At 42.3% G+C, this 14,586-nt stretch overlaps 1 protein-coding gene across 2 annotated transcripts in view; it reads left to right on the top strand.

Moving 5' to 3' along the window:
* Window positions 1-13,029, top strand: part of prkd2 (protein kinase D2) — a 45,340-nt gene extending 32,311 nt beyond the window's left edge. The window contains exons 2-19 of one of the 2 annotated variants that reach the window (XM_034225644.1): window positions 1,625-1,763; window positions 2,098-2,229; window positions 2,379-2,578; window positions 3,441-3,624; window positions 3,712-3,783; window positions 3,979-3,996; window positions 4,156-4,315; window positions 4,434-4,545; window positions 5,203-5,280; window positions 5,365-5,683; window positions 6,976-7,028; window positions 7,136-7,208; window positions 7,543-7,649; window positions 9,327-9,488; window positions 9,754-9,852; window positions 10,158-10,425; window positions 10,836-10,921; window positions 11,620-13,029. In XM_034225644.1, the coding sequence (XP_034081535.1) occupies window positions 1,625-1,763; window positions 2,098-2,229; window positions 2,379-2,578; window positions 3,441-3,624; window positions 3,712-3,783; window positions 3,979-3,996; window positions 4,156-4,315; window positions 4,434-4,545; window positions 5,203-5,280; window positions 5,365-5,683; window positions 6,976-7,028; window positions 7,136-7,208; window positions 7,543-7,649; window positions 9,327-9,488; window positions 9,754-9,852; window positions 10,158-10,425; window positions 10,836-10,921; window positions 11,620-11,841 (2,484 nt within the window). In that variant the 3' untranslated portion in view covers window positions 11,842-13,029. The remainder of the gene's footprint in view (window positions 1-1,624; window positions 1,764-2,097; window positions 2,230-2,378; window positions 2,579-3,440; window positions 3,625-3,711; window positions 3,784-3,978; window positions 3,997-4,155; window positions 4,316-4,433; window positions 4,546-5,202; window positions 5,281-5,364; window positions 5,684-6,975; window positions 7,029-7,135; window positions 7,209-7,542; window positions 7,650-9,326; window positions 9,489-9,753; window positions 9,853-10,157; window positions 10,426-10,835; window positions 10,922-11,619) is intronic. The other variant, XM_034225645.1, reaches the window with a different exon arrangement.
* Window positions 13,030-14,586: the final 1,557 nt, after the last annotated feature.

Genomic DNA, 14,586 nt, shown 5'->3' with positions numbered 1-14,586 from the left:
CCCTATGACAGCCTCCTCTGCTGACTTCTGACTGACACGCTCATCTCTCATCTGTTTGGAAGAGCTTCATGGAAACCTGTGTGTGTGTGTGGCCTAGCATTACTATACTTGTGGGGACCTAAATCTGTTTACACAGTCACGTGTGGGGACTCGCCTCCCTTATGGGGACAAATTGGAGGTCCCCATGAGGGGAATCATTAATTTTAGGGTGAAGACTTGGTTAGGGTTAGGGTAAGGGTCAGGGTTAGGGTAAGGTTAAGGGTCAGGGTTAGGGTAAGGTTAAGGGTCAGGGTTAGGGTTAGGCATGTGTTGGTTATGGTTAAGGTTAGGATAAGTCTCCAGGAAATGCATGAAAGTCAATGTAATGTCCCCTGAAGTGATGTATACGTGTGTGTGTGTGTGTGGGTGTGTGTGTGTGTGTGTGTGTGTGTGGTGTGTGTGTGTGTGTGTGTGGTGTGTGTGTGTTGTGTGTGTGTGTGTGTGTGTGTGTGTGTGTGTGTGTGTGTGTGTGGTGTGTGTGTGTGTGTGTGTGTGTGTGTGTGTGTGTGTGTGTGTGTGTGTGTGTGTGTGTGTGTGTGTGTGTGTGTGTGGGTGTGTGTGTGTGTGTGTGTGTGTGTGTGTGTGTGTGGTGTGTGTGTGTGTGTGTGTGTGTGTGTGTGTGTGTGTGTGTGTTTGTCCTTGTATATGACTGATAGGATAGTGTTTGTCTTGATTCCACATTGGCCAACTTTCTTGATTTGTTGAAATCAGTCAATGGGTCTTCTGTGTTTGTGTTGGCTGTTCCAGAGGCTTTACTAAACAGGGTGTAATGTACTTAGTTGAGGACATACACACTTTATATATACAGTCTATGGTTACGACATATGCTTGAGAACATTCCTGCACGGTTCACAGTACTAAATGTGATATTTTAGAGCAGATTTGTGAAAACAGCAGTAACTGCTTAGGATGTTTGGTGCAGTTTTTAGTACAACATTTTCTTATTGAAGTTGTCTGACCAACCTTTGAATGCATAATGTCTCCTGGCTTCTATTTAAAACTGGACTGTTGATCTTCAGTATTTGACATTAAGCTGCTTTGTTTTTGCAAGTCAGTTTAAAGTGATCCATTTCAAAATAATATTTTTTTAAATCATTATAATTATAATATATATACTCCGTTTGCAATAAACATTTTGAATTGTATGTTCTTTTTATACTGTATTTTTGCAAGTTGCTCTTTCAAATGTTATATTGGGTCTTGTGAAAATATCAAAAAAAGACTGCTATGCTATTTTGCAGATTTGTAATTAAGTTCATAGTACCCTTTGTTAGTATCTAATTTTGTTCTTCGAAAACATCCAAACATTGCAAAAATATATATTGGATCTGATTTTGTATTTACCCTCTTCAAGTGAGATGTTCCTACCCCTTACAGAAGTGTAGTGATTGTATTGATGACTTGAACATGCAATCAGTTATTATTTGCTATAAAACCCTCTATTGAATTATAAGTAGTGCAACTTCCAGTCTTTCAACAAATGGACTTTCTGTGATTGAAGTACAAATGTTATTGTAATTTCTGCCTTTTCTACATTTGATCCTGCTAACTTACATTTACATTGTGTTTTTTGTTTGTGTTCTAGTTCCCCGAGTGCGGCTTCTATGGCATTTATGACAAGATTCTGCTGTTCAAGCATGACACGACCACCAACAACATCCTGCAGCTGGTTAAAGGTGCCTGTGACATTCAGGAGGGAGATCTGGTGGAGGTGGTGCTATCGGGTAAGTAATCCTATTAGGATTCAAGTCAGCCATGTTCAAATTTAAATGAACTTCCTTATTTCCTTTTGCTATTTCCCTTTCATGTTGCTCTGCATCACAACTCCTGTTATCAGGTCTGCTTATTTTACTATAGCTGATGTCTTACTCTGATCTGGTCTGTCATTGTTTCAAACTATAATGCTCCATTGTTGGCAAGAAAACTTCCTGACAATCTATATTCTCCATGCTGTTTCCATCGCATCCATCTGATCATTCTTTTATTTGACCAGGTTAGGAGTTTGATTGTATCTTGACACCCACTGTGACCAAGATCTACGCCTGTTTTCTCTTTCAGCGGCAGCCACGTTTGAAGATTTCCAGATTCGGCCCCATGCACTTAATGTTCACTCCTACCGGGCCCCGGCCTTCTGTGATCACTGTGGAGAGATGCTGTTTGGACTGGTCAGACAAGGACTCAAGTGTGACGGTGAGGAACATAGGGAGAACAAGAGCGATAAGAACAAATAATGTGGACCACAAATGTCTCTGAGAAATAAATCATAAAACAGACTAATGATGCTCCATCTCCTCCACTCTCTTTCTCCCTGGTTCTTTGATCTGTGGCGCCCTCTGCAGGATGTGGACTAAACTACCACAAACGCTGTGCATTCAGCATCCCAAACAACTGCAGCGGTGCGCGTAAACGGCGTCTTTCCACCACCTCCCTGAGCAGCAGCCAGTCCCTGCGCCTCACCACCACTGACTCAGTGTACAGTGCAGGGACAGCCTCCACCTGCGCAGAGGAAACAAATCTCATCCGCTCACACACACAGATGGTACTGATGGATTCATGCACACACAATGCTCTGGTCAGGTTTAGACTATTAAAGTTAAGGAGGCTTTCCTGCAGATCCCATTCATTTAAAGGTGGGGTAGGTACGTTTGAGAAACCGGCTCGAGATACACTTTTTGTTATATTCCATGGAATGCTCTTAACATCCCGATAGCAATGAATATCTTAAGTGCTTTGACTAAAAATCCATAAAAAAATGTAATCTGTGGAAGCCGTAGTACTGTAAAAAGCACGACCAATCATTTTAGCCGGCCCGGCTAAAATAACTGGATGGCCTACCTGCCTGTCAGTCTTCCATCTGTGCACAAACTTATCTCGTGCCCTCATTGGTCATGTGCGCGTCTGTGTGTGTTGGAGGAGGGGCTCTGTAAGGAAGTGGCAGATTTTTTTCCGGCTGTGTATTTTCAAATTCTTGCACACTCGAGCTGGTTTCTCCAAAATTACCTACCCCACCTTTAACCACGTCACACAGCTTTGTTTCATGTTGTGTCACAAATTAGGTAAACCCATTTTAAAGGGGACTTATTCAACCATTTCTACAGTTCATATTTGTATTTTATATTTCTATTAGAACATGATTAAATGCTTCAATGTTCACATAACACATTATCTTTCTCATACCGTTTGTCTGAATATAACTATATTCACCCTCTGTCTGTCTGGTAATCCACAAACTTTCTCCCTAAATTGTTTTATTGAAACTTCTTTCTACTCTTTTCTAACAAAATATTCATAGGTAGCAGTAGATAACTATCTTTAGTTATCTACTACTAATGTGTTTTTACTATTTTATTTACCCACACACAATTGAATGGATCATTTATATTTCCTTTCTATTTGACTAGCCACGGACAGCTAGTGATGCCCGGCGCTTTTACACGGGCCGACCTGTCCATCTGGATAAGATCCTGATGAGCAAGGTGAAGGTGCCCCACACGTTTGCTGTCCACTCGTACACGCGACCGACGGTGTGCCAGTACTGCAAGAGACTCCTGCGAGGGCTGTTCAGGCAGGGCCTACAGTGCAAAGGTGAGGGCAGACTGAGAGACAGGTGACGCAAACTATAAAATGCATCTAATTAGATTATATGTACAAAACATGTTTTATTTCTTACAGACTGCAAGTTTAACTGCCATAAACGCTGTGTATACAAGGTCCCCAATGACTGCCTTGGGGAGACCATTGGAGGTGAGGGAGTATATCAATCTATTATCTTTAAATGTCTTTGTGACTCTTTTAACCCTGCAGGGATTTGATCAAATAATGTATATGTCATCTGTATGTCTCTATTGTCAGAACTATGTTACTTTTAGTCAAATATATAATATAAAACATTATCCAATACCTCTGAACTTACTGTAACTAATGTTTTTATCTTCTCAGACAACAGAAGTAACTGTGGTAAGTATCACCGGTACTCTGCATTGATGCATGTAAAGCTTTAATAGCCTTGGTCGTAGTCACATGAGCAGCATGTCGTAGTGTCCTTTCACAGCCTTTTTTATGCATATATACTTTAAATCAAGGTGCACTCAAACTCTCCCTCGTCTTTCGCCCCAGACATGCTGAGTCCCAGCACCGACCCTGAGGTGCCGATGGACTACAGCAGTGAGTACGACGCCTCAGACAAGTCTTCGATAGATGACTCGGACGAGGCGTGCAGCATCCCTGGCTCCTTCTCTCCGGACAACAACCAGGACGGAAACAGTGGAGACCAAAGGTATGAGGGAAAAGGTTTGGAGATAAAGTAAAGGAGTGCTGAAGGCATAGCCAAAAAGTAAAACGATAACCCTTTCGACCCTCTTTTCTTCTTCTTCTTCTTCTTCTTCTTCTTCTAGTGTTTACATCCCGTTAATGAGGGTGGTGCAGTCTGTGAGACAGACAACCCGTCGATCCAGTACGTCTATCAAGGAAGGGTGGATGGTTCACTACAGCAATAAGGACACACTGGTAAAACATTACCCATAATTCCCATGCTATCCTTTCTGGGTATCTAGACCAGTTCTTCTAAACATAAAATGTGTTGTAGCAGTTGAATATACAGATGTCAATTATATTCTCAATGTACTTCCTTTTCCATTATTTACTGTAGCCAGTTTACTGTCCTCTCACCAGAGGCATACATGTCAGCAGTCTATTTCCTATGTCCACTCTTCTGGTTTGGCTTTGTGCTCTCGGGTTCATTCCATTGTAAGTTATCTTTATGGAAGAACAGATGTAAAGATGCAGATCATTTGTGAATTCAAGCTATCTTTTTCTCTTTATCCAACACATTCTCTAGTTGAGAAACCTTTCTGCCTCTCTAGTATTGTCCTTGCTTGTTCTCACTTTCTGGCTTCACTAACTCCCTCCTTTTTTCTTCCTTTCTTTTACTTTTGTCTTTTTTCTCTTTGTTTTCACCTTCTCATCTTGCAGCTTGTGCTCCTGCCTGTCCTTCTTCTCATCTGGACTCTCTTCTCTTCCTCTGGACGTCAACGCAGAACTTGAAATGCGTTCATATTGAAGCCTGAACCGTGCCACCCTCTGTCCTCTCTCCATCTCACCCCCTAATGTCCTGCTTTACCTTTGTTGCCCCCACCTCATCTCGCCTTATTCCAACCTCAACAGAGAAAGAGGCACTACTGGCGTCTGGACTGTAAGTGCATCACCCTTTTCCAGAACAACACCACCAACAAATACTACAAGGTAAATATAGTTTACTCTCTGTAAAAGTATAATCCCAAGTCATTTGTTTGAGGCGTGTAAACTCACTGGTCCACCATCTTGCAGGAGATCCCTCTATCTGAGATCCTGGAGGTGCGTCCTGCTGGAAACTTCTCACTTGTCCCTCCAGGCACAAATCCTCACTGCTTTGAGCTTATCACAGGCACTATGTGCTACTTTGGAGGGGAAGACCCCAACACACTCCCACCGCCATGCCTCAACCACCCCCAGACTCTCCCCCCGACCCCTCCCTCCCCCAGCCAAGTAGCTCCCAACAGTGGCATTGGGCGAGAGGTGGCCAAGGCGTGGGAGGGCGTCATTCGCCAGGCACTCATGCCCGTCATCTTCCAGGATGCCCCGCCAGCTGAGGGGAACACAACTCACAGTAAGTGGAGATCAGTCAAATGAAGATGGTTCATTTGCGGTTATTACTTAATGGCACATTGCCGTTTGAGATCGATGGATATGTATTAAAGTGTAACGTTCCAAAATGTGTGTGCTGTTGCTACGTCAGAAGAAAACTGTGTGCTTGTAGCCTTTATTTAACCAGGTGAAAATCCCATTGAGTTCAACGATCTCTTTTTCAAGGGAGCACATTGGTTACACATAAAAACAACAGAAAACAAAAAGGACATCAATACAACATAATTACAGGGGTATACATTAGCAACCTATTCACAATGACAGATATCTAATAACATTTCATCTATCCGAGCTTTAAAATGATGCAAGGGAACCAAAATGCTCAGTTTCAATTGTATTTGCATAGTGTTCCAAGCTAGAGGAGCAGCACACATAAAAGCTTTAGTACCTAAAACAGTCCTAGCACTTGGCACATGTAATAAAAACACATCCTGGGATCTCAGGCAATAGCTACTTGCCACTCTCTGTGAGATCAAAGAGCATATATAAGTTGGTAGTTTACCCAACATGGCTTTATAGATGAACATGTACCAATGACTGAGCCTCCGTACAGTTAGTGAAGGCAGACCTGCCTTGGCATATAGGGTACAGTGATGAGTAAGTGCTTTACAGTTAGTAACAAATCTCAGGGCACTGTGATAGGCGGCATCTAACTTTTCCAGGCAATGGGCAGGTGCATTCATATAGATCAAATCACCATAGTCCAGCACAGGTCAAAAGGTCACAGAGACTAGCCTTTTCCTGGCCTCAAGTGAGAAACAGGACTTGTTTCTGAAAAAGAAACCTAGTCTAACCCTCAGCTTTTTAAGCAGATTAATGACCTGAAGTTTAAAAGTAAGACAATCTTCAAGCCAGATACCTAGGTATTTATAACTGGTAACCACTTCAAGTACTTATCCTTGCATAGTACCAATATCCAAAGCAGTCTCTGGAGTCTTTTTTGCTTTTGAAAAAAGCATTACCTTGGTTTTCTCAACATTTAAAAGAAGCTTAAGCTCAGCGAAAAACAATGGACCAAATGTGAAAAAAAACAACTTTCCGAATTCTAGATGACTTACTCAAAGAGGCCGCTCTTAATCAGAAACAACCCGATGAAGGCCATGCACCAAAACATATTGGTTAAAAAAAAAGGGTAGACTCTTCCAGTAAACTAAGCTGTTCTCTCACAAGTTTGGTATGTTGAACTGGGGTTGATACACAATGTGAAACTCCCACTGCCACACTGTTTAACCATTGTTCCTGGTGCTGTTTCAGGACAAGCCTCAGTCAGCATATCTGTGTCCAACAGTCAAATCCAAGAGAATGTGGTATGACTTTGTACATTTTTTAATTAAGTTTCTTTAACCTTTACGTTAATTATACTTTGAGGATGATTATTATGATGATGAATGTTTGAAATGTTTCTTCCCTACAGGATATTGGTACCGTGTACCAGATTTTTGCTGATGAAGTTCTGGGATCTGGGCAATTTGGAGTTGTGTATGGAGGTATGTAGCTGTCAAGGTCAAAGGGCTGTATAGGAAATAATGATGTCTAAAGTTTGCTGTCATGACACCATATTTACATTTATATATACATAATAGATACAACTTCTACTCTAAATAAATAAAGTAACAAAGGATCTTACAAAACAGTACACCACAAAGCGTCCTGTGAGTACATGTGTATGTAAGTAGAGAGAGAACCTGCAGATCATTATGTTAAATAATTGGAGTGTTATTTTAAGCACATCGTAACCTCTGGATGACATGCTGTATCTCAACATGTATGGGTGGTTAATCTCTAACCACATCTATTACTAACGCTGCATTTCTTCATCAGGAAAGCACAGGAAGACAGGGAGGGACGTGGCTGTCAAAGTCATTGACAAGCTTCGCTTTCCTACCAAGCAGGAGAGCCAGCTGAGGAACGAGGTGGCCATACTGCAGGTAAACACACTGCAGCTGTACATGGATATCCGACAGGCAGTCATTCCAAACCTGGTGTGCATTTTGACATTTATAAGTTTCGTGTTTGGCCTAATTTGAGACTCAATATTCTAAAACAATTTTGTGATGAAACATTTCTAAAAGAAAGTAGGTAAGAGGTTCCTCTTTGTTTAATTCTGAGGAACAGATGATTCAGTCTCTGACCCGAAACCAATCTGTGGTTTGGAAACCATTTCTGAAAACAAAGGAAATCCCCACATTCCTAGTATTTACCTATATGTTACATGACATTTCATTTAGCTGATGCTTTTACGCAAAGGGACTTTCAGTATAAAGCACCCAGTGTTTCCCCTACCATTGTCTTGGAGGGGAGCTGCACCCCGCCAACGGAGCCCCGCGCCCCCCGCCAACGGAGCCCCGCGCCCCCCGCCAACGGAGCCCCGCGCCCCCCGCCAACGGAGCCCCGCGCCCCCCCAAGCGAGCCCCCCGCCAACGGAGCCCCGCGCCCCCCGCCAACGGAGCCCCGCGCCCCCCGCCAACGGAGCCCCGCGCCCCCCGCCAACGGAGCCCCGCGCCCCCCCTGAAATTCAAGGTGTTTATTTAAAAAAAAAAAACTATATATTTTTCTTTTTATTATTATTTTTTTTAATATATATATATAAATATAGCACCAAATTGCAACTAATCTATATCTACTGTCACTTTTCACATTGAACATGTGCTCTTTTATTAAATAAACTAAACGCTTTCATTTTAAGTGAGTTTAGTGTTTTAGACCCTAAGAAACACTGATGCATTAATCAATAACAATAATCCACAGCTCCTCTCTCTACCCCCCCCCCCCCCCCCCCCCCCCCCCCCCCCCGCTCAGGCACCCCCTCCAAAGCAGTAAACCTAGGGGAAACACTGAGCACCTCCACACCGCAGACAGGCCTCTGGGGTTACATTTAGGGTTCAGTATCGGCCCGAGGACACTTCACCTGCAGGGGCCTGGGATCTGACCCCACGTGTGTCTTAACATTAGTATCAAAGCACTGAGACAATCTGTTTAGGAAACATGTGCGTGAGCTGGTTGGTTTAACAATAGCTATAGGATCAAAAAGGTCACATAATGAAGGTCATATTTCTTCAGATGTAGCTCATGTTCCCAGTTTATTTTTTTGTTTGCTACAGTATGTTTTATCGGGAAAACATTCACTTTTTGTTTTTCAGCCTGTTGATGTTATCATTTGAAAACTTTTTGAACAACTCTTTGCTTTTCGCTCATACTTAAATGTAAAGTTCATGATTCACCAGCAGATGGCAGGAGGCAGGCAGGAGCTGCATCAGTCTATGAGCCGTGACTTAAAGGCAGTTACTCACTTAACAGTCATCAGCTTTCAAGTGAAATAGCTTGTTATTGATGCCATGTGGCATCTGTGGAGAATAATGACCTGATAACACATGTTCTATACTCATTGTTGTGTTTTGCTAACTCTGTCCGTCTCTGTCTATTTTTTCTTATTCACCTCAAATCTTCATTCTGTTTCTGTTTCACGCTGTTTAACCTTCTTTTTCAATTATTTTTCTGTCATATATATCTCTTTAACCACTCTCTCTTCTCTGTCTTACATTAAATTCCACCCTTTATCTCTTCTTCCTTCTCCCCTCCTGATCCTATTTTCTTGTCCCTCTCAGAGTTTACGTCACCTGGGCATTGTGAACCTGGAGTGTATGTTTGAGACCCCAGAGAAGGTGTTTGTGGTGATGGAGAAGCTGCATGGTGACATGCTCGAGATGATCCTCTCCAGTGAGAAAGGCAGATTGCCCGAGAGGCTCACTAAGTTCCTCATCACCCAGGTGAGTTGGTGCCCGAACAAAGAAAGGAGGTGTTGTGTGGAACTGTATGTATGCTACGACATGGAAAGTATTGCTGTTGTGGTTTATATGTAGCGTTTATGTGTGTCAGCCATATCTTCAAAACATTTCCTGATGCGGAAGTGTCTTATTGTGGTCTGCTACTCTGGCATGCCGTGCCTATTTATGTCGTTGGTTGTTTGCGCTAGTATTGGGCTTGGCTGGTATATGAAACTAACTCATATCCTGTTTGTGTTGTTATGCCAAGATTCTGGCAGCTCTGAGACATCTACACTTTAAGAACATCGTTCACTGTGATCTGAAACCGGAAAATGTGCTGCTTGCCTCAGCTGACCCCTTCCCCCAGGTACGCACAACACACACACACACACACACACACACACACACACACACACACACACACACACACACACACACACACACACACACACACACACACAGTACACAAATTAATAACCCATTCTAAATATGCATCAGTTATGGTTTTTACTTTGGTCATCGACACGTCAGAGCTGGTGTGGTGCTGTCACTCTGACGTGTTCCTCAAATCTATTTTCTCTTCTCAAATCCAAACCTGTAATTTCAACACTTCTCTGTTTCTTTCTTCCTTAATGGACCCTACCTACTTTTTCAAACTTCTCCTTCTCTCAGGTGAAGTTGTGTGACTTTGGTTTTGCCCGAATCATCGGCGAGAAGTCTTTCCGCCGCTCGGTGGTCGGCACCCCGGCCTATCTGGCCCCGGAGGTTCTCCTGAACCAGGGCTACAACCGCTCTCTGGACATGTGGTCGGTTGGCGTCATTATGTATGTCAGTCTGAGTGGCACGTTCCCCTTTAATGAGGACGAAGATATCAACGACCAGATTCACAACGCAGCCTTCATGTACCCTCCCAACCCCTGGAAACAGATCTCCAGTGATGGTAAACACAGAGGGGAATGTCATTGTTACGCACATATAGGAGTGCGCTCAGTTGGCAGTTATTAAGGAACACCTAGCCAAAACAAACACAGTCAAATACAACAGTCCTGCAATAAATACAACTTTAAGAAGGTTATACTAATCAGATTTGTTGAAACTGTTTTAGACCTGTTGATTTAAGTGTATGCCCATTTAAGAGGATGATGTGTTTTGGTTGGTTTCCATCTATAATATCTTGTGCAATCATCTTAACTTAAACATGGTTCTTGATCATTGTATTTATTTTTCTTTAACAACTAGTTTGCTTACTGTAGGTATAATTGTTGATAGGTTTATGACCGCTGCTTTTTTTTACTGTAGCTATATATATATAATATATATATGCTGATCTGTTTTCTGTTGTGTTTCCAGCAACCGACCTGATCAACAACCTGCTGCAAGTTAAGATGAGGAAACGCTACAGCGTGGACAAGAGTCTCAGCCATGTATACCTACAGGTAGCATATAAAACACACATGCACAGTGTTTTACCGTTATTAAATGTTCCTGAAATGTTTTATTACACTTCCACTTCAACCATTACTTCCAATGCAAAGATCAGGAAGCAGCTTTTTTTTTCAGATAGGGTGACTGCCAGTTACGTAAGTGGTAGAGTGGTACTACAACATCTGTAGCCATTGCAGAAAGTGGCAAATATAAACACAAGGTGTCTGCACTCACAGCCAAGCAGCGAGACCTAAGCTCAAGGCTGATACATGTCTCCTTCAAAACTACATGTTTAACAGTGGGAAAACAGGCGAGCTTTCTCATTGTGTTTAAACCACTTCACCCTTGTTGTTGTTTTTGTTTTGAAAATGTCCTTACTTTAAAAAGCTTTGAGTCATGGTAACCCTAACCTTGCTAAAAGTTTATTTTATAATCACCTCAGAAGCATTCAGTCCAGTGAAGGGTCATTTGAGTTTATATTCACACACACACACACCCACACACACACACACACACACACACACACACACACACACACACACACACACACACACACACACACACACACAGATACAGGCACACACTCGTGGTCTAAAGTTATTACTGGCTATGAGCTATAATGGCATAAAAGCCAATTTCACTTTAATCCCATTTCAATCTGTTCCTGAAACTGAAATTGCATCCCTGTGTTTATATGTGCTTGCCTCAGGACTATCAGGCGTGGTTGGACCTGCGGGAGCTCGAGACCAAACTCGGTGGGCGTTACATCACCCATGAGAGTGACGACACCCGCTGGCAAATGTTTGCCCGTGAACACACTCTGCCTTACCCTTCTCACCTCGTCCCTCCTGCTGGGGCGGGCTCTGACGAAGAGGACGGGGGGGAGGATGCAGATATGCAAGGCCTCACTGAGAGGGTCAGCATCCTCTGACCAGAGAGGCACAGAGGACTCGAGATTATTAAGGAAGGAGGAAAGAACTAGAGGGAGGCTTGTGATGGTCGACTTATAGCCTGAAAAACATGGGTCTGAAAAGTGTCCAGCTGTTTAGACTTTACAGCCTATATTTCACCACTGCCACTTTTGACCCTCTTTTGAATCGTTGAACTCTTTACATGCTGAGGACTGCTCGTCTCTATCTTACATCCTCTGTGCAGCTGAGCTGGCAGTTTTTACAGACTACATTAGAGTCAACTTCAAATCAGAATGTCTCACACGAATGACGTGTGTCACGTTCTTTTCCTATCACTGCAAAATGCTTCACAGTTGGGCAGGAAATGCCACCTCACCACAGGCGATAAAGCGTGTCTTTGTTGGGGGGGTGTTCGGTCTAAACTATGGAGTGAATATTAAAAATGAAACTGTTTCCCTTTTTAAAAGAAAAGTTTGCTTTTGCTGTCATTTAATTGGACTGACTGGAATTACCGTCGCCATTATGTATTCAGTAAAGATTGGTTTTAATTTCTCTTCGGTGCTTTACAGAGACAAAGGTCTTCCTCTGGGCTGGAAATGACTAATGTGCAGGCATGGAGGCAAACCCATTTACATTCACAAATGCATCCCCATAAGTGCATGCCCTGTAGTTAAAACGGGAGGGCATTCAGAAAACCATGTGCAATTACCACTAGTTTTGAGCCACAATAGACTCTTGGGAAATACATGTGATTAAAGATGTCTGTGCGGGTTTAAATGAACTCCAGCTTTGGGCTGTTCATAAGCTGATTTTCTTTCCCCACACCCATCTTTAAAGTCAAACAGTTGTGTATTTGCATCAAATGCAAACACATGTTTTACACCTGAGCAGGTCAATGGAGACTTGTTTTGAACAACACTGCTCCTCGTTTACTGTTGTGAAGAAGAAAAGACGTCTTTCTCTCTCGATGTGGTTAGTGCTTTGGCAGAAACTAGGTTTTTAAACAGTTTGATTATTGACAACCTGTCAAGTCGATATGTTGCATGTTTCTGTGAAGTAGTAGAATGATCTAGATAAAACATACTGTAGTTATGATGGTCTATTATACACATGTGTAACCTATGTAGTTGAATATGTGTAGACTGTGTATGACATGTTTGAAGGATAATCCTAGCCTTGGTAACAGAAAATACAAATGTTGAACAATATTCCTTTTTGCCTTGGATGCCTTATTTATTCATCTGTCCTTCAACTGTCATCTAGAAACTGTAATCTAAATAACAACCAAGCATGCCTGGAGGGACAATGTGATTAAGATGCATTACTTAGAAGTTTAAAAAGCAGGGACTATTATTGTCCCTCAGGTTTTCTGTGGCAGAAGACATGCTTTGGTTAACACGAGACAAAGGAATAATGAACACCTTAATGCAGCAATAACATCCACTCCACTTTATGTCCCTTTCTGGCAAAAAACAAGATTATAATAAACATGCCGACTTCAATTTAAACTTCAATTTAAATGTGTCAAATAAGGGCTTATGCAAATGTTCAAGGATGCTTGCAACATGGACTAAGGCCATGATATTATTTATGCATTTGAGTACACACACAAAAAAACACTCAGCTCTCATAGAACAAAGACCTGATTTTTTTTGTACACACATTACGCCTCACAGAGTGCCACTCAAGAGGAGCCTGTGGCTATAGAGGCAAAGGTAGTGAATTGTTTTCCATTCTGCGATCTGCGCACTTCAGCCGTGGTGAAAGCAGACCCTTCTGTCCTCCTACACTACACCAATCATCATTGCCAAATGACACAAGTGATACACTCTGTCTCCTTTTATTTATTTCAAGTGTTTATAGTGTGTTCACCAGCCTATCATCTACACGTCTCCATGCTAATGTCTCTGCACTGGAACGTGGAAATGGAGATCCAAAGCTCAGAGTACCTGGCACCATAAGGAAGTTTCCACTTAGCTTTGTGTCATTGTTTCGAGAAGCAATGTTCATATTGTTTTTCAAAGTAAGAACATGATTTGTCTTGATAGAAAGTCTAGTCTAAGGGAAGAACTAGTGAGGAAGCACATCTCAAATGATAGGATGTGCTCTCAGTTGCCATCGTAACAGGTTTTATGTGTGGCTTAAGGTTTTCAGTTGAATTTCCACTAGAGATGGCAGCATCTTTGTGTACATAAAAACAAATGTTTACTTAGGCAAGTGTTCAGTCAAAAAGGTTAAGATGTTGTTCAATGACTGATAATCAGACTATTATCATTTTGTTACAATTGAATTAATTCATTTAATTTTCATTTATCGTAGTTTAATTCCTTAACAAAACTGAGGTGTGGGTGTTTATTCAGAGGTTGAAACCAGGGGGGTATACTACGAAGCAGGATTTTCGCTTAGCCGGCTAAATTCAGGGAAAACTCCGGCTTTCCGGTCCTACGAAGCTGGTTCTCTTTTTAGCAGGCTAGATCTCCATGGTAACTTATGCTTAGCGGCTAACCTGGTCGGGAGCAGGTTAGGTTGCAGGCCAAGAGCTCAACTCAGTGAAAGCACTGCCTGCTGACCAATCAGAGCTCAGTGTGCGGAGTTTAAAGCTGTCACTACGCTTCTCCATGTTTGTGATTGGTCGAATGCTCCAAATACCACCCCTTTCATGTGAACGTGCACCTAACTAGATAGGAAACGGCTGGCTTGAGCGATCCACTTGATAACCAGCGTCGTAGTACAGTTTAGCGAGAGCGCGTATGTTTTGGATTAGG

Source organism: Gymnodraco acuticeps, unplaced genomic scaffold (genome assembly GCF_902827175.1).
Source record: "Gymnodraco acuticeps unplaced genomic scaffold, fGymAcu1.1, whole genome shotgun sequence".
NCBI lineage: Eukaryota > Metazoa > Chordata > Actinopteri > Perciformes > Bathydraconidae > Gymnodraco > Gymnodraco acuticeps.
This window is presented reverse-complemented; position numbering and strand designations above follow the sequence as displayed.